This window comes from Pleurodeles waltl, chromosome 3_2, assembly GCF_031143425.1.
Source record: "Pleurodeles waltl isolate 20211129_DDA chromosome 3_2, aPleWal1.hap1.20221129, whole genome shotgun sequence".
In the NCBI taxonomy this organism is placed as follows: domain Eukaryota; kingdom Metazoa; phylum Chordata; class Amphibia; order Caudata; family Salamandridae; genus Pleurodeles; species Pleurodeles waltl.
In genome coordinates, this window is record NC_090441.1 from 126,821,797 (window position 1) to 126,840,058 (window position 18,262).

Sequence of the window (18,262 nt, forward strand, 5' to 3'; positions counted from 1 at the left end):
CATCAACACCAACGTCCTCACAGCTCCAAGTACAGCAACTGACTCGGGAGCCGATGAAGTCATCAGAACTCCACGCACCCAGCATTCCATAAAGGTACACTGCCCACCCCCAACAACGAATTACAATAGCACATTTTAAAACACAACAGCAACCCAGTATGCAAACTCCGGCTTCTGCCAAATCAGACACTGTGCAGACCAGTAGCAGCACCAGGCTGAGCAAATACAAATACACTAAGGTTATCTCCTGAGTCACAACGACAAAACCCTGGAATGATGTGTGAGACTTTGCTGTTTTTGCAGAGGTCTTTATTCAGAATACTAATTTAAAATCTAACAAATTGCAAGTCAAGGAAGTAAAGTAAACTGGAAGAGACGTGCCAACAAAATGCCAATTACCTGATCTGGTGTTGTTGGTGCTACTGGAGATTCGCGGGCTGATCCCTTGCCTTTTCTCTTCCAGCAGCAGGCGCACATCGGACGCTGCTTTGCTTCCGATCCTATGCTTGATGTTACTGCTGGAAACACCATCTGCTTTCATGGAGTTCCTGAAAGAAGCAAACAACGCAGATCAGACACAAACATCTGCAGCAGAACCAGCCAGCTGAGATACTTCCATGCTGCGGGATTAACTGTGACAGATGAAACAATAAATCCTGCACTCAGCACAAGTTCTGCTTCGCTGGCCTTCTTTCTTAGAACATACAGAAGCCTAAAGTTTAAATCCATTATTCATGGAATTCTTCAGGCGAGACGGAAGAGATTGCCAAACACTGGATGGCACCTCACCCAGATCACTGTTCTAGACACCAGACTCAAGGACATTACATAGTGAAAAAGGAAAACCGAGAGAAACAGGCGTACACGAGGAAATACAAACACATCATGCATTAATATTCATGGTCTCGAGCGTATTCATAACTTAGGAGACTGAAAAGGCCACCCTGATCTACTTCTCATTTGTTACTGACTGGATCCTCGGATTGATGGATGTGTATTGAAGACCGCCTTCAGTTACAAAGACAATGGACCTTACATGCATTAATCTATGAGTTTTGGATAGGATTTTCGATTTAAGCTGTAACATCGAAGTATGCCGAGTTTTGCTTATTTTATTTTATCCTACAGTGTTGGTTCATTTGAATGAAAACAACATACACACACAGGAACCTGAACCTAGCACAGGCAGGTTTGAGACTAGGGGTGGGTTTAACTTGTGGAGTTTCTGTTACATCCTGGTTTAGGTATGATGCATTCTGTCTCCCTAGTCTCCCTGATACCTGGTGCTCAGCCAAGGTGCATGTGATGCCATAGAATGTTTATGTATGCCAGGAGAAGTCTGCTGGAGGGAGTGGGCTGAGCAGCGGGATGCTGCTCCTGATGGGGCACTGATCTAGCACTAAGATGATATCTGCAACCTGTAACTAAGACTATTACCTTATAATAAACTTCATCATAAAACCTACATTACCTGTAGCATTCTGGTGCTTGGAATGAGCGGGGGTTAAAGATACCCTTTGCCTAGTTTTGCCATGCGTGAGTGAGGGTGGTAAGTTTCCCATTTTGTATTAGTGATTGTGGGTTGGTTCTAATTGTATGTAGTATCAGTTGCTTTGGCCCTGTCTATGTAGAGGGGTAGCTACCAAGCTAGACTCTCATTGAAACCCAGATGTTGGTTCTGCACTAGGTAGGCAGGAAGAGGGCAGCAATTAGAAGGCGTTTCACAAGGGGAACAAGAAGAATGGTAGTTTCATGCATGCTCTTACAAAGCCCACCGTGGATGCTCCATCGTGCGATGTCTTCCAGTATCAAAAGGGCAGGGCAAGGAGACAGTATCACTATATCCTCAATAGCTGTTAGACACATCGCACATCTGCTTCCAGCTGCGCGCGCAAACACACACACACACACACAATACACGTGGCATTAATGTTTTATAGATAGACCTTTTCAATCGTTTTTAAAATCTAAAAGTGAGTCATGCCTTACCTAAAAGGCATCCTTATGCCAACGTTTATCAAAATACGATTAAAATCATGTTTATAAATTTCTCTCAATGACCAAATACATTCTAAAGTAACACACGGCGTGCCTACAATTCCTACTAACTACGGAACAATATGTTTCTATAAAAAGATCCCCATCCACTGGCGCCCTCTTGTGAACACATTTTACGAAACCTCGTGAAGTTTCACCTGTAATCTTCTCTAGGGCTTTTGTGAACCTCATATAGATCTTTCAAGCACCTGGCATGCAAAGTCATTAGAAAACCCCAAGAGTGCATTTTTGAAAGAGACAAAGTAACTCCTCGATTATGGTCATTCTAAAATCTGGTTTGAATCTGTTCGCGAAGATATCGCAAAGTTGTTCAAAAAAACAAACTTGTCCCCTGAACTAACATTTATGTGGACATGAGGGCATACACAAAACCAGTCCTGACCCACATTGAGAACACGTGGAGGGGCCATTTCTTGCAATCGTATGCAGTGTGTCAGCTTGACACTAAACTAAGATGAATGACTGAATTGTTTTGGTTGTAGCAAACATCACAATTTTACTGAGTTTAGATTTCTTGGACATTCCGATGTAAATTTTGCAGGGAGCTTGAACTCAGAATCGCATCTAAAAAACAGTAGGCTGAAACTTGGTTACATAACCAAAGACACTGCAGTCCCTAAGTGATTTGGTTTCTTATCGCACCATCATGTAATCCCTGCTCGGGGGAAACATCATGGATATATAAGGGAAAAATCGATGGTTCACCCAGGAACCTGGGACGGACAAGCGAGACAGAACAGTGGTTCCTGAAATTATATTTTTACAGAGCTATAATTTTCAAGTCAAATAATGCCTTATGAAATGAATGCTAGTTTATTTTATGCATGGGCACTTCAGACAGAAAACATACATTTTTCTACACGTAGAATGCTTTACAGCAAATTTGGTACAAAAAATGAAAAATGAAAATAGCAAAAAAGTAATTAGTGAATATGTGAGAAAATGTGCTTACGTGATTCACAAAACAGACTAGACAAAGTGTGAAATAATGACCACAGGGCCAATGAACAAGATCCATGATTTGTTTAAAAACTATTCAGCAAGTAGAAAACAGATAAGAGAACACATCAAATTGGTTCATATGTGAATATTTGACGAAGTTTAAACAAACAGGAATATGTGAGTCATCATCAAGATTGGAAATCTGAAAGGCAGCCCAAACAGGGAAGTGAAAGAAAAAAAGAAAATAGAATAAACAAGGTAACGTGAAAGCCACAGAGTTGCTGGACCAGGAAACGACAGGAAGGGCACGTACTACGAGGGAGCCGAATATCTGATATTCCAAAAGGGGAAAAAAGCATTGGCAAAGCCAACAGATCTTGCCTTTGACACCTATTGCTTTTGCCAATGGTTTTAGTAATGCTTCACAGAATGCCTAAAGAAGAATCAAAACAAAGTGAATGAGAAGTGGGGTGGGCACCAAAGGGTGCAAGCAGTGAATCCAAAAACAGCTTTTTTTTTTTAGCAGACCCATCTATAGTTCACTCATTTTTATGTCGAGCGTGGAAGTGCTATGACGTGTTGTCATCTATCTGTGGGCATGTAACCAAGCCCATCGCATGCCCATCACTATCACTCGTTTATGGGCTTGCCTTTCAAAAATCCTTTCTTATAATTGGCAAATGCTACACGTTTGTCCCTCCTTGGGGCGGTTTTGTTACCGCCTTAGCCATCAACCCTGTTACATGAATAATTGCACGTTTGCCAATACGTTTGACTGCGAGCGAACTTCTTTTTCCTTTTATGTCTCGTCTTCACGCTCACGTCACCCGTGGCGCTTTGAACTGGCTTATGTCAAAACTGTTTTACGTTTCATTTTCAATTTATGTGGTACGAAAAGTCCAGTTAGGAATCTACAACGCTAATAGCTCTAACTTGAGCAAACACGAGACCCATTGCATTGCAAATGCTTGTTTTTTTATTGTTTTTTTAGTGGGGACAAAAGTGTGGGCATCAAGCATGCTCGCCCTAACAAAATGATGCAAGCACTATTTTTTTCTTTTTTATTACCGTTGAAAGTTAGATCAGTAAACAAAAAGAAGAAAAATAGTATTAGTGCATGGGGTGAAGCACTGTGGTTGGGGGGGGGTAAGCAGCAGGGAGGAGGGGTTGAATCACAGAGGCCTTAAGTGAGGGAAGAAAGAGGAAGGTGGGACGAAGCGACACAGACGGTGCAGGAAGGGAAGCATGAAGTGGAGGAAAGGAAACAGGCAGGAGAGTGCATCCTGGCGCATATAAGACAGAGGCACATAGGAGATAAAGTAATGTGGAGGCAGGAAGTACATAAAGGCAAGCACATCATAGTGGGGGAGAAACAGTGGCAGAAAAAGTGCAACACAAGTGAGAAGGAGAGGGGAAATACACAAGGAAGACAGAAGCAAAACACGAGTGCTTAAACAAAAAAGAAGAAAGTAGTGTCTGAAAAAGAGCAGTGGGAGGGTACAAGTAATGCATCTATGGTAGAAGAGACAAGCAAACCCAAAATGAACCGATGAATATAAAGCGTGATCCCACAACTTTTCTACAAAGAAATGTGAGCAAAGCGTGACTTTTTAGCTAAATTTGAAGTTTGAATGGAATTCCAGGCGAGAGAACATTGGGGGATCAAAGCAAGCCACATATCTCTTGTCTTCCCCAGGTGCCTAGTGTAGGAAAATGCCACTGTTGGCATGGTTACCCCCTAACTTTTTGTCTTTTGTTGATGCTAGTTATGATTGAAAGTGTTCTGGGACCCCGCTAACCAGGCCCCAGCAACAGTGATCTTTCCCTAAAACTGTACCTTTGTCTCCACAATCGGCACAGCCCTGGCACACATATAAGTCCCTTGTAAATGGTACCCCTGGTACCAAGGGCCAGGGCCCTGTTGCCAGGGAAGGTCTCTAGGGGCCGCATCATGTCCTAAGCCACCCTGGGGACCCCTCACTCAGCACAAGCACACTGCCTCACAGCTTGTGTGTGCTGGTGGGGAGAAAAAGACTAAGTCAACATGGCACTCCCCTCAAAGTGCCATCCCCACAACCCACTGCCTGTGGCATAGGTAAGTCACCCGTCTAGCAGGTCCTCCAGCCCTAAGGCAGGGTGCACTATACCACAGGTGAGGGCATAGCTGTATGAGCACTATGCCCCTAGTATCTACGCCAATTCTTAGACATTGTAAGTGCAGGGTAGCCACAAAGAGTATATGGTCTGGTAGTTTGTCAAACACGAACTCCACAGTTCCATAATGGCTACACTTAATACTAGGAAGTTTGGTATCAAACTTCTCAGCACAATAAACTCACACTGATGCCAGTGTAGGATTTATTGAGAAATGCACACAGAGGGCATCTTAGAGATGCCCCCTGTATACCAGCCCAACTACTAGTGCTGGGCTGCCCAGTTTCTGCCAGCCTGCCACATCCAGACGAGTTTCTGGCCACATGGGGTGAGTGCCTTTGTGCACTCTTTGGCCAGGAACAAGGCCTGTACTGGGTGGAGGAGCTTCACACCTCCCCTGCAGGAACTATAACACCTGGCGGTGAGCCTCAAAGGCTTAAGCCTGGTGTTACAGTGCCGCAGGTCAATCCAGCTAGTGGAGATGCCCGCCCCCCAGACACAGCCCCACTTTTGGCGGTAAGTCCGGAGGAGATAATGAGAAAAACAAGGAGGAGTCACCCTCCAGCCACGACAGCCCCTAAGGTGTCCTGAGCTGACTTGACCCCCTGCCTTACTAAATCCTCCATCTTGCTTTGGAGGATTCTCCCCAATAGGATTAGGGATTTGCCCCCCTCCCTAAAGGGAGTAGGCACAAGGAGGGTGTAGCCACCCTCAGGGACAGTAGCCATTGGCTACTGCCCTCCAGCCACAAACACACCCCTAAATTGAGTATTTAGGGGCGAGCCTGAACCCAGAAAATCAGATTCCTGATGACCTGAAACAAGAAGAAGGACTGCTGATCTGAAAGCCCAGCAGGTACGATGGAGATGACAACTGACTTGGCCACAGCCCTACCGACCTGTCTCCAGACTCAAAGAACCTGCAACAGCAACACATCCAGCGGGACCAGCAACCTCTGCCGACTCAGAGGACTGCCCTGCACCCAAAGGACCAAGAAACTCCTGTGGACAGCAGCTCTGTCCAAACAACAAAGAAGAAACCAACTTTAAAGGGACTCCAGCCTCATTCCGGAAGTGTGAGTCCCCAACACACTGCACCGGATGCCCTCTGCTCGTGTCCAAAAGAACCAGCACTGCAGAGAGGACCCCCAGGTGATTCCAACAACGTGGACACCCTGAGATGACTTCCCTGCACGCCGACAGCGACGCCTGCAGAGAGAATCCAGAGGCTCTCCTGACCGCAACTGCCCGGTAACAAAGAACCCGACTCCTGGAAGAAGCACTGCACCCGCAGCCCCAGGCCCGAGAGAAACCAACTACTGGTGCAGGAGTGACCAGCAGGCGGCCCTCATCATTGCCCAGTTAGTGGCTGGCCCAAGAAGCCCCCGGTGCCCTGCCTGCATCGCCAGAGTGACCCCCGGGTCTCTCCACTGATTTCAACCTAAAACCTGACACCTACTTCACACACTGCACCCGGCCGCCCCTGTGCCACTGAGGGTGTATTTTGTGTGCCTGTTTGTATCCCCCCCAGCGCTCTACAAAACCCCCCTGGTCTGCTCCCCGAGGACGCAGGAACTTACCTGCTAGCAGACTGGAACCGGAGCACCCCTAGTCTCCATAGGCGCCTATGTTATTTGGGCCCTCTTTGACCTCTGCACTTGACCGTCCCTGTGTTGCTGGTGCTGGGTGTTTGGGGTTGACTTGAACCCCCAGCGGTGAGCTGTCTATGCCCCGGAGTATGAACTTGTAAGTGCTTTACTTACCTGATAAACTAACTTGTACTTACCTCCCCAGCAACTGTTGATTTTTGCACTGTGTCCACTTTTAAAATAGCTTATTGCCATTTTTGCCTATGCCAAGTACCTTACAATTTATGTATTTACTTGAATTCTGAATCTTGTGGTTCTAAAATAAATTAAGAGAAGAATATTTTTCTATATAAAAATCTATTGGCCTGGAGTTAAGTCTTTGAGTGTGTGTTCTTGCAGATGGAGGATTCCCCCAATAGGGATAGGAATGTGTCCCCCTCCCCCCGGGAGGAGGCACAAAGAGGGTGTACCCACCCTCAGGGCTAGTAGCCATTGGCTACTAACCCCCCAGACCTAAACACGCCCTTAAATTTAGTATTTAAGGGCTCCCCAGAACCTAGGAAAATAGATTCCTGCAACCTAAGAAGAAGAGGACTGCTGAACTGAAAGACCCTGCAGAGAAGACGGAGACACCAACTGCTTTGGCCCCAGCTCTACCGGCCTGTCTCCCCACTTCTAAAAGACACTGCTCCAGCGACGCTTTCCCCAGGACCAGCGACCTCTGAATCCTCAGAGGACTGCCCTGCTCTAGAAGGACCAAGAAACTCCTGAGGACAGCGGCTCTGTTCACCCAAGACTGCAACTTTGTTTCCAAAGAAGAAACTTCAAGACAACTGCGTTTCCCGCCGGAAGCGTGAGACTTGCTACTCTGCACCCGACGCCCCCGGCTCGACTTGTGGAGAAACAACACTTCAGGGAGGACTCCCCAGCGACTACGAGACTGAGTAGCCAGAGTTGCCCCCCCCTGAGCCCCCACAGCGACGCCTGCAGAGGGAATCCCGAGGCTCCCCCTGACCGCGACTGCCTGACTCCCAGATCCCGACACCTGGAAAAGACTCTGCACCCGCAGCCCCCAGGACCTGAAGGATCGGAACTCCAGTGCAGGAGTGACCCCCAGGAGGCCCTCTCCCTTGCCCAGGTGGTGGCTACCCCGAGGAGCCCCCCCCCTTGCCTGCATCGCTGAAGAGACCCCTTGGTCTCCCATTGATTTACATTGGAAACCCGACGCTTGTTTGCACACTGCACCCGGCCGCCCTCGCGCTGCTGAGGGTATACTTTTTGTGTGGACTTGTGTCCCCCCCCCCGGTGCCCTACAAAACCCCCCTGGTCTGCCCTCCGAAGACGTGGGTACTTACCTGCTGGCAGACTGGAACCGGGGCACCCCCTTCTCCATTGAAGCCCATGTGTTTTGGGCACCACTTTGAACTCTGCACCTGACCGGCCCTGAGCTGCTGGTGTGGTAACTTTGGGGTTGCTCTGAACCCCCAACGGTGGGCTACCTTGGACCCCAATTTGAACCCCGTAGGTGGTTTACTTACCTGCAAGAACTAACAATAACTTACCTCCCCTAGGAACTGTGAAAATTGCACTGTCTAGTTTTAAAATAGCTATATGTGTTTTATTTGAAAAGTATATATGCTATTGTGATTATTCAAAGTTCCTAAAGTACTTACCTGAAATACCTTTCATGCAAAGTATTACATGTAGAATTTGAACCTGTGGTTCTTAAAATAAACTAAGAAAATATATTTTTCTATACAAAAACCTATTGGCCTGGAATTGTCTCAGAGTGTGTGTTCCTCATTTATTGCCTGTGTGTATGTACAACAAATGCTTAACACTACTCCTTTAATAAGCCTACTGCTCGACCACACTACCACAAAATAGAGCATTAGTATTATCTCTTTTTGCCACTATCTTACCTCTAAGGGGAACCCTTGGACTCTGTGCATACTATTCCTTACTTTGAAATAGTGCATACAGAGCCAACTTCCTACACAACCCATCCAAGGCCTCACACAACACCCTAAATCGTGCTGAGCTTGATGCTGTCGCTTCTGGTCCAGGATAAGAGAAATCGGCCCGGAGAGAGCGGCGATCGGAGCACTCGGTAAGGATCCAAGATGGCTTAGTCATTGAGATTTGAGGAGGGTGTGAATCTCTATTTTCCCCAACTAAAAAAACTGTGGGACACACGGTGATGCGGTGAGATGGCCAAGGTTTGGTATGACTCCTTCCCATGAGAAGAAGGGTCAGCACTGAGGTGCATTAGGGGGGCCTCTGAGTCTGGTTTAGAGTTTAGCAGCCAGGCCCTCTGTTGCAATGGCAATAAAGTGCCCTGGCACCAAACTCCAGGTCAGCTCACCCAATTGTGAGTTTGGTGGATCACAAGTTTTACAATGACGGTGTAAAATTCAATACATTGTTGTGAAACTTCCTTCGTCAGCATAGCGCAGTTGGTATCATCGGAGTTAAGCCATCTGACCATCTGCTCTATTTAGAATGGATGGTCAGATGGCTTTTTAGGTTTTGGTTGCGATGTGCTTCTGAAATCTATTCTATTGAATATTAATCTTAAAAGGGCTTACAACCAGTCCTTGCTTTTCATTGGTACCTGTGCTTGCCACTTGCTTTTTCGTCCTTTCTACTGGCTCCAGCATCTGTCCTGCATTTACCAATGCTTATTCCTCGAGTATGCCACAAAGTTGTGGGGAGAAAAACTAAATACTAAAGCATTTGCACAAAGAGAAAAATAAATACACCATAAACAATAGATCATCCAGGTACTATAAATTCATCGTATCATAAAGAAAGTACAAGTCATTGTACGTGTCACCTGTTCATGAAAATCGTTTCCCGTAAATCAATTTAAGCAGTGAAATACGCCTATAGTATTCCTATTGTTCCTCACATGTTTGCACTTATCAGTATCTCGTGGGCCAAGTACTGTTTTCATCCACTTTGGTGGGTGGAACTTCTTTTATTTGGTTTCGTCTGCACCACAGTGTTGTTAAAGTATACCTCATCTCTCCCTGCACGCATTTGAAGCGTGGTTGTCGTCGGCATGTTTTGTTGTTTTTCCCTTTGATTTAAATGTATTTTGTTAGCACGCATTTTGAGGATGCTTGTGAGCCTATGCCGAGACTCGAACCCGGCTCCCCTGGTCCAAGGTTGGTAGTTCTGCCCATTACGCCACTTCCTCTGTCCTACCCCTTGTCTCCTATTCTCCTTACTCTTGCTGTTTGCGTTCCAGCGTGGCATTTCCATTCGTGGCTTGCCCGTCCCTCCCACTCCCGTTGCGTACCATCAAGGGACCCAGTGTCTTACTTTTTCAACTTTAAATGTAATTCGATTCCTCTTCTATTTTTACAATTCTGTTTTAAACATTACATATGTTAGATAGAGCGGAAGGGTTTAAAATGTACTTTGAATTATCAAACCTAGCTCCGCCACTATTTTCGACCTAGGACTCATAGTCGCTGTGTGATTGTGTGTCCTTTCACCTCTTTCTGTACATTATCTCCCTGCCCTTGTATTTAGCTCTTACCTCTTCTTGTCTAAGGTGTTTCTTCACAACTCGTACCTTTGCACTTGTATTTAAATGTCCTGTATGTCCTGGTGTCACTGCCCTTGAGGTCTGACTGCGGTCCATCTTCTAACCTTTCTCTTTGGTGTCGCACACGCTATTTATTTGCATTGTGATCCCGACCGCTGGGTATAGCCTCTGTCCAGACCCCACCAGCGCCTGAAGCAGGCTGCTTCACAACTGCCGCTGCCACCGCCCACTTGCACTCAGAAAGACGGGAGGGTATGTCACGCTGTTTTAATACACAATCGCGTGAGGACATTATTCACTTTTTCTAAATAACACAACACTGCTGAAGAAAAGTGTTTACAGGACAGTAAGTGCAAAGCACCTCAGCCTGTGCCTGCCAGCCAGCCAGGGGCCACATGTTCCCTGCTCTGGGTTTTAAGAAGTTAAGTAAGTATCAGGAAGTATAAAGAAAGATTGTTTTGCCAGCTCTTGCTTTGAAATTCTGATGCCCTGGGGGTTACTGCAGTTTGCAGGAGTACTTTAGAGTGAATTGTATTGCATTTCGTACTTTTCTGCAGGCACAGAAGATTGTTCGTTTGCAAGTCTGTTTCAGGGCCTGCTCCGTTCCTTGATATTTGATTGTATTTATTATCTTTAAAGTTTCAATGGCACACATATCAAACGTGCTTGGCTGCTGCATATTTTCTTTTTCTTTGTCCTCGGCCATTTACCTAATCTCCCCGCCTTATATTATCACTACTTACTGCACAATATATTGCTTTCTCAAAAACAAGTCATAACACTTTTATGGATCTTCAGTAACTTATATTGCACAACTGCTCACCAAGCTAAATCTTACAATAAAAAAATATTAACCACGTAGTCGGAACCTAATGCATTTACTAATGCTTGTTTTCTTTTTTACTGTTTGTTACTGCCAGGTATGTCCAGGTGGTGATGGAGAATTGGAAAAAAAAAATGACCCTCATACCATGGAAGAAATCTTCCATGATGCAGAGGCCATTATTTTTTTGTTATTTTTTTTCAAAAACAAACTCCAGCTTTGGGAGTTCACCTTTTGAAAATTTTGACAGCCAGACCTCATATTTGACAGAGCCATCTGTCAAACTTTTCCCACCTTGACAGGAATCACCAGGACAGCCGTTCCTGTCTACGCAGAGAGATGTTAGCTGAATCAGTGGATATCTCTAAGCCTGGCTGGTGGAGTAAAGGCGGGGTGGCTGACATACATTCCTCCACCACCCTGCCTTCCTTCATTCCATCTGCTAACCGCTAAACCAGATCCTCTGCTTAGAGTGGCACAGTACATGACAAAAAGATGCTTTGGAATCCTATCCCTTTTGCCTGCCAGTGGTTAGACTCTTTGCAAGCATTCATCCCTTAACCTTTTGGGTGTCTGATTACTAGTAGTATGCCTGGATTCCTAGGACTCTTGCAGCTTTTCAAGCCCACTACTGCTAAAGTTTGAAAATTCTATAAAGTAGGACAATTGCATCCATTCAAAGAGTACTTCTGTGGATCCCATTTGTTTTTCTCTCTCGCTCCTAGAGCTTGATTTAGGGCTTGGTAGAGAGGAATACTCTGTCACAAACATGATGGATATCCCGTCTTTCTTATCACGATGCCATGCTATCCTATGGTCATCGTAACAAGGCAGACAGGATATCCACCACATTTGTGATGGAGTATTCCCTCCGCCAAGACCTAAATCAGGCCCTTACTCAAAGTCTGTTGAGGAAATTAAGTGCAGGCGGCCCCACCGGCAAACCACAAGTTCAAAGTAAGCATTGTCCTCCCTTCATTCCCCCCGTAGTGTTTGGAACATCAACGAGAAGGTGGGATCCTTATTCCAAGCAGCTGGCCACACTTGACTCTGCTTTCCCCCATCTTGAGAAAAAAGGCATCTAAATCATGGATGACAACTCTCAGCCTCGTCGCCCTCTTACAACGCCAATAGCACTTTGAAATAACCTCAAGATGTTTTAGGCCCTATACAAAAACTGAACTATGTTCTTTAGGTGAAATGTTGAAACAAATAGCAAATGGCTGTAACTGCGATGTCTGCCTACTAACAAAACACCCAGGGTCAAAAATGCACTTCTAGTGCTGTTAGTCAAGTTAACAAATGCCCTTCTAGTGCTGTTAGTCAAGTTAACAAATGCCCTTCTAGTGCTGTTAGTCAAGTTAACAAATGCCCTTCTAGTGCTGTTAGTCAAGTTAACAAATGCCCTTCTAGTGCTGTTAGTCAAGTTAACAAATGCACTTCCTAGAGAATGGCAGACGTCCCCTTCTGAACGGGTGAGCAGCGCCTGAATGGTTTTGGCAATGTTCGGCACTTGGTTGGCTTGTGAGGGTTCAGTGATGGAAAACGTCAAACAGACTTCCCCTTACAAGAAATGTGCTCTACTTAAATGAGTCAAAATGATAATTTAGGGAGTCTCGTGCTGTGGAAGCAAATAGATTTTTCTTTGAACATATTCTAGAATTCTCAAAAAGAAAGGTAGGTTTAGATTTGAGAAGTGCTTCTCTTTATCAAGACCTTTCTGGGTCGAAATACATCACATCCCTCTGTATGCGTGCAACAGCAATTAAACTTGCTACAATGCGCCTTTGGTGTGGCCCATTGCCTTTTGATTTGGAGATTGAATGTTTAAGAATAGAAAGCTCTCATTTCACATATGATAAAAAAATTAAGAAGATCCTGATAAAGACTTACAGTACTTAAGAAAAATATAAATGTAATTGTTTTATTACTAAAGAGAACTTATACGGAATACTTATGCGGAATACACTCAGACACCATATGGCATTGGTAACCACTCACAATAACAGGTCTGTATTTGATGTAACCATATTCTCTAACATACAAAAACTTTTTCACGAAAGCTCTCTGAACCCTCTGAAGATCTTAATTACCAACTGTGACACATCAAGACATTTTATACCTACAAACTGGAGGACATGGGGGAGGGAGAGTCACGCTGTCATGAAGTCTCCACTCAGTTGCCATCTTCTTTGTGAGAAACATTCTGTAACTCTCCTACCACTCAGGGGTTTCCTATAACAGTAAAACTCTCCAGATGATTTTCAGAGGCATAATCTATCTGGCCAGAAAACAACTGATCTCAGAAATAGGTAGTCATTCATCCTGTTGCAATAAAGGGTGCCACCTAAACTGCCTTCTTTCTACTTCTATACGCTTGTAGACTTGCTGTGCCAGAAGGTAACACCAGCTTGGTTGTCCTATCCTCTTTTGATAGTTTCAGCTGAAGACCTGGGAGCATCCTACGGTGGTTTCACAAATGTGGTCTCTAAGCAAACAGGAGGACAAGGGAAAAGCATCTCAAACTCGTGATATTCATGATGGTTACTGGATTACAAAGGCAAAAATGTGAAGAGCAGCAAGTCGTCTTTATGTGTACTATATAATTCCATGACGGGAGTTTTATACCACTGGGGTCTCACAAGGTGGCCCAGCATTTAGGACTTAAAAATCACAAACAAACTACTTTACATAAATGTGAATGTTTTTTTTTTTTACACCATCCCAGGAGCGAATACACAGATCCCCCAGAGAACTCTGTGTAATACGGACAAATTGTGGATGTGGGAAGAGTAGAGGTCTACAAAAGGCAACTCCTCACAAACAAAAAGAAATATCAAAACAAAGCGTTTCATGAACTAAAGGAAGAAAAACTCCAAATAGCAAAAGATGCTGGTGGTGTAGGTCACGCCGAGGAACTTGGCAGTGAGGAGGACAGAAAGAAGCACTGAAGCCCTAAAAACCACCTAAAGTTACACCATCTTTTTAAAGGAGAGTTGCTGGCCTGTTGAAGAGCAGGGCTCCTTAAACAGTGAAGGCATGCCTGGAAGACTGTCATCAATCAATCAACCTGATTCTCCCTAAAATAAAACAAAATTCACAACAGAAAGAGGGCCTGCTATATATAGCAAGGTGGCCATATTTTCTAAATCCCACCCCAGACTCTGCTGTCACAACCAGGTAAGTGGAAGCTTAATACATTTCTTGACATAATTTAGTAGGTAGCCAAACATGCTGTGCCCACTGATCAAAAACATTGAATAAAGTGCTCTAATCCTCACATACAGTAGTCTAGTCTATGTTATCAGCATGTCTTATTTATTCATCATTAAGGTCTCAAAAAAGAGACTATAACCTTCTGTTCCAAGATCTCATTGGGTGACAGTGGTGAGGTGCTAGAGTCCGGTGTATTTAACAAAAACACGACAGGAAGCAACTGTTAATAAGGGAGCCAGTGACTGAAATATGTGGCACTCTGAACTGTGGCAATAACCAGACAGACCGCGCGGCACTTTGCTTGTAGTATTAAGCTGCAATACCAAATAAATACATCTGTAACCAGTGACACATCAACAGTCCTAAAACAAACAAAAAGTTCCCTCTTCCCAAAACATGGCATAACCTTAATTTAACATCTGGATGATGAGGAAGGATTTAACATTAACTGACAGCCCTGGAAGGGAATTACCCAGAACATTGTGACCAAGTACATTTGGGAGGACTACATGCAACAGCAGCTTATGAAGGTATTTTTACCTGATTGTTTTCAGCTGAGATTCCACTTCATCGGCATACATGGTCATTTTCATGCTCTTTTTTGGAGATGGGGTGGAAATCATTTTCAGTTCAAGATCATAATCCATTTCGTCTGAGTCAGAAGTGCTTGTGCTTGACCGTCGTGCCCGGCTGTGCTCGCGAGACTGCTTGAACGCTTGCAGTTCATCGTGGTACTCCACTACAACTCTATCGTCTTCGTCCATATCCTCGTCGTCATCATCATCATCCTCCTCCTCCTCTTCTATTGGCTCCTCGGGTACCTTTACCAAGCCTAACTCAATAGAATAGTAAAACAAGTACATAATTTTAATCATGTTGAACCAAAGGTTTGTCCAAACTCTTGCACTGGAGGCGACAATCGGTCAAAGCAAGTAATTTCAGGCAGCCCTTTGGGTATATAGTCTAAATCAGAGACATGCACAGAACCACAGATGTCAATTAATAGCATGCAAACATGCTCAATGAACCTTGACAGGTCTTGCACGCAACTGCAATGCCGTCTTTTACTCAGGCTTTAACAGTGCTTCTAGAATTTAACTACTATTTCTCAACTTATTATACAAGCGTTGACAAAGCCAAGAAGGCTGCCTTGTTTGAAGTGAATATGCTCTTTGTTGTATTGCAGTATATTGTTGTGAAATATGTCTGGGATGCATTATTAACAAACACACATGGAGGCATCTATTTGCAGCACTACAACACCAAGATGCACTTGGGCACAGACAGACTGAAGTGCGCATGCAGATTAGTGAAATGCTGTCCCTTCCTAAGGGTATTAAATGGTTTATCACAAATGATTTGACAGCTGCTCATCATCAGGTTCCTTTACATTCGGACAGTCAGAGTCTCACCGAATTTGTGACCCCTTTTGGTTGTTTTATCAGAGCACCTTTTGGGTTGGCATCTGCAGCGGGCATGTTTCTAATACTGACGCACAAATTATTTAAAGATTTTATATTTTACCAAGATGATATCCTAGTTATCGAAAGAACTACAGAAGAACATGGACACAAACGTACTCAGGTACTAAGAATTATAGAAGATGGTGGTTTGGCAGCAGAATTCAGCAAGTATAGGTTTGCTAGGAACCAATTCACATACTTAGTCCATTACTTCGCAAGGGTGGTATCAAACCTAAAACAAAGCAATCAGAGAAGTGCCCACACCAAAGAATAAGGACGAAGCACTGGCATTTTTAGATTGGTCAGAATTCTACTCTAAATTTGTAACAGACTTTTCTTCTAAAACGTTTGGGATAAGACAATCAGTTAAACTAAAAATCAGATTAGAATGGTCTAGTAAATGTTAGGAACCTTTCCTAAAGTCCGACATTTGCAATCCGCTAATGCTGCAAGGCTTTGGTCCTGCATTACTTAGTATGGTTACTACAGATGCTAGCGTCAAAGTTATTGGTGTGGGTTTATCTCGGACAGATGTCTTGGGTACCACCGCATTTGCTTCTCTTCTGCCAACTTAGACGGAAGAAAAATATTCTGGCATTGATAGAGAGGCACAAGCTTGTGACTGGGATTTTGAACACTTCAGACAATACATCTGGGAAAAAAGTCACCTTACATTCTGATCACAAACCAGTCACTAGGGCTGTAATCATTAAAGGTTTATAGTTATATGTTGCATCACTGCATCTTCCTTGTATGTCTGTTAAGTTATTACACTACATTATGTAGTGCAGTATATGCCTGGTGCGAAAAATAATGTTGCAGATTTTTTGTCTTCTATGTCATAACCGTTAGGAGACGCTAGTAGGAATGACTGGGGTGAGCTTTGTATTGTAAAGATTACTGATGACATTCCTGGTATTACTGGTGAGGAGTGGGCAGATGTGCAAGAGAATGACCGAAATGCTTGCAGAATTAGGCAATACGATTTCTGAGGGTTAGTCAGAAAAACATTTGAAGAAAGTCTTATTAACATACTGGGAATTAAGGCCAGGATTATTCTTTGAAGGTGGGTTGATTATGAGGAATGGCAAGGTCATTCCTCCAGAAAATCGGAGACGAAAGTTGTTGGAAATTTGTTATGAAGGGCATTTAGGTACAGGAAAAACTATATGCAGAATGAAGAATTTGTATTGGTGGCCAGGGTTCTACCTGGAAATAGAAAGGAACGTGAGAAATTGCATTCAATGCAAGAGTTCAAATAAATCTCACTCCACATTCAAATCATGCTTATATGCCTTCAGTAGCCCAAAGATGCCATGGGAAAGAATAAGAATGGAAGTCACAGGTCCTATCTGTGAAAACGATGAGCAAATGTATTTGATTGTTGTAGTAAGAAGTGGCCTGGAATCGAAACTGTACAGAAGACAGATTCTAGTAACATCGTCTGATACCTAGATCAGGTGTTTTTAAAGGAGGGTTTGACTAAATATACAGGGAGTGCAGAATTATTAGGCAAGTTGTATTTTTGAGGATTAATTTTATTATTGAACAACAACCATGTTCTCAATGAACCCAAAAACTCATTAATATCAAAACTGAATATTTTTGGAAGTAGTTTTTAGTTTGTTTTTAGTTTTAGCTATGTTAGGGGGATATCTGTGTGTGCAGGTGACTATCACTGTGCATAATTATTAGGCAACTTAACAAAAAAAAATATATACCCATTTCAATTATTTATCATTACCAGTGAAACCAATATAACATCTCAACATTCACAAATATACATTTCTGACATTCAAAAACAAATCAGTGACCAATATAGCCACCTTTCTTTGCAAGGACACTCAAAAGCCTGCCATCCATGGATTCTGTCAGTGTTTTGATCTGTACACCATCAACATTGCGTGCAGCAGCAACCACAGCCTCCCAGACACTGTTCAGAGAGGTGTACTGTTTTCCCTCCTTGTAAATCTCACATTTGATGATGGACCACAGGGTCTCAATGGGGTTCAGATCAGGTGAACAAGGAGGCCATGTCATTAGATTTCCTTCTTTTATACCCTTTCTTGCCAGCCACGCTGTGGAGTACTTGGACGCGTGTGATGGAGCATTGTTCTGCATGAAAATCATGTTTTTCTTGAAGGATGCAGACTTCTTCCTGTACCACTGCTTGAAGAAGGTGTCTTCCAGGAACTGGCAGTAGGACTGGGAGTTGAGCTTGACTCCATCCTCAACCCGAAAAGGCCCCACAAGCTCATCTTTGATGATACCAGCCCAAACCAGTACTCCACCTCCACCTTGCTGGCGTCTGAGTCGGACTGGAGCTCTCTGCCCTTTACCAATCCAGCCACGGGCCCATCCATCTGGCCCATCAAGACTCACTCTCATTTCATCAGTCCATAAAACCTTAGAAAAATCAGTCTTGAGATATTTCTTGGCCCAGTCTTGATGTTTCAGCTTGT

At 44.0% G+C, this 18,262-nt stretch overlaps 1 protein-coding gene across 1 annotated transcript in view; it reads right to left on the minus strand.

Annotated features, from left to right (window-relative positions):
• The window catches only part of NCBP3 (nuclear cap binding subunit 3), a 228,117-nt gene that overhangs the window by 49,993 nt on the left and 159,862 nt on the right, over window positions 1-18,262 (minus strand). The window contains exons 10-11 of the mRNA XM_069226975.1: window positions 14,878-15,169; window positions 400-548 (exon numbers count right to left, since the gene is read on the minus strand). Coding sequence (XP_069083076.1) covers window positions 400-548; window positions 14,878-15,169 — 441 coding nt within the window. The remainder of the gene's footprint in view (window positions 1-399; window positions 549-14,877; window positions 15,170-18,262) is intronic.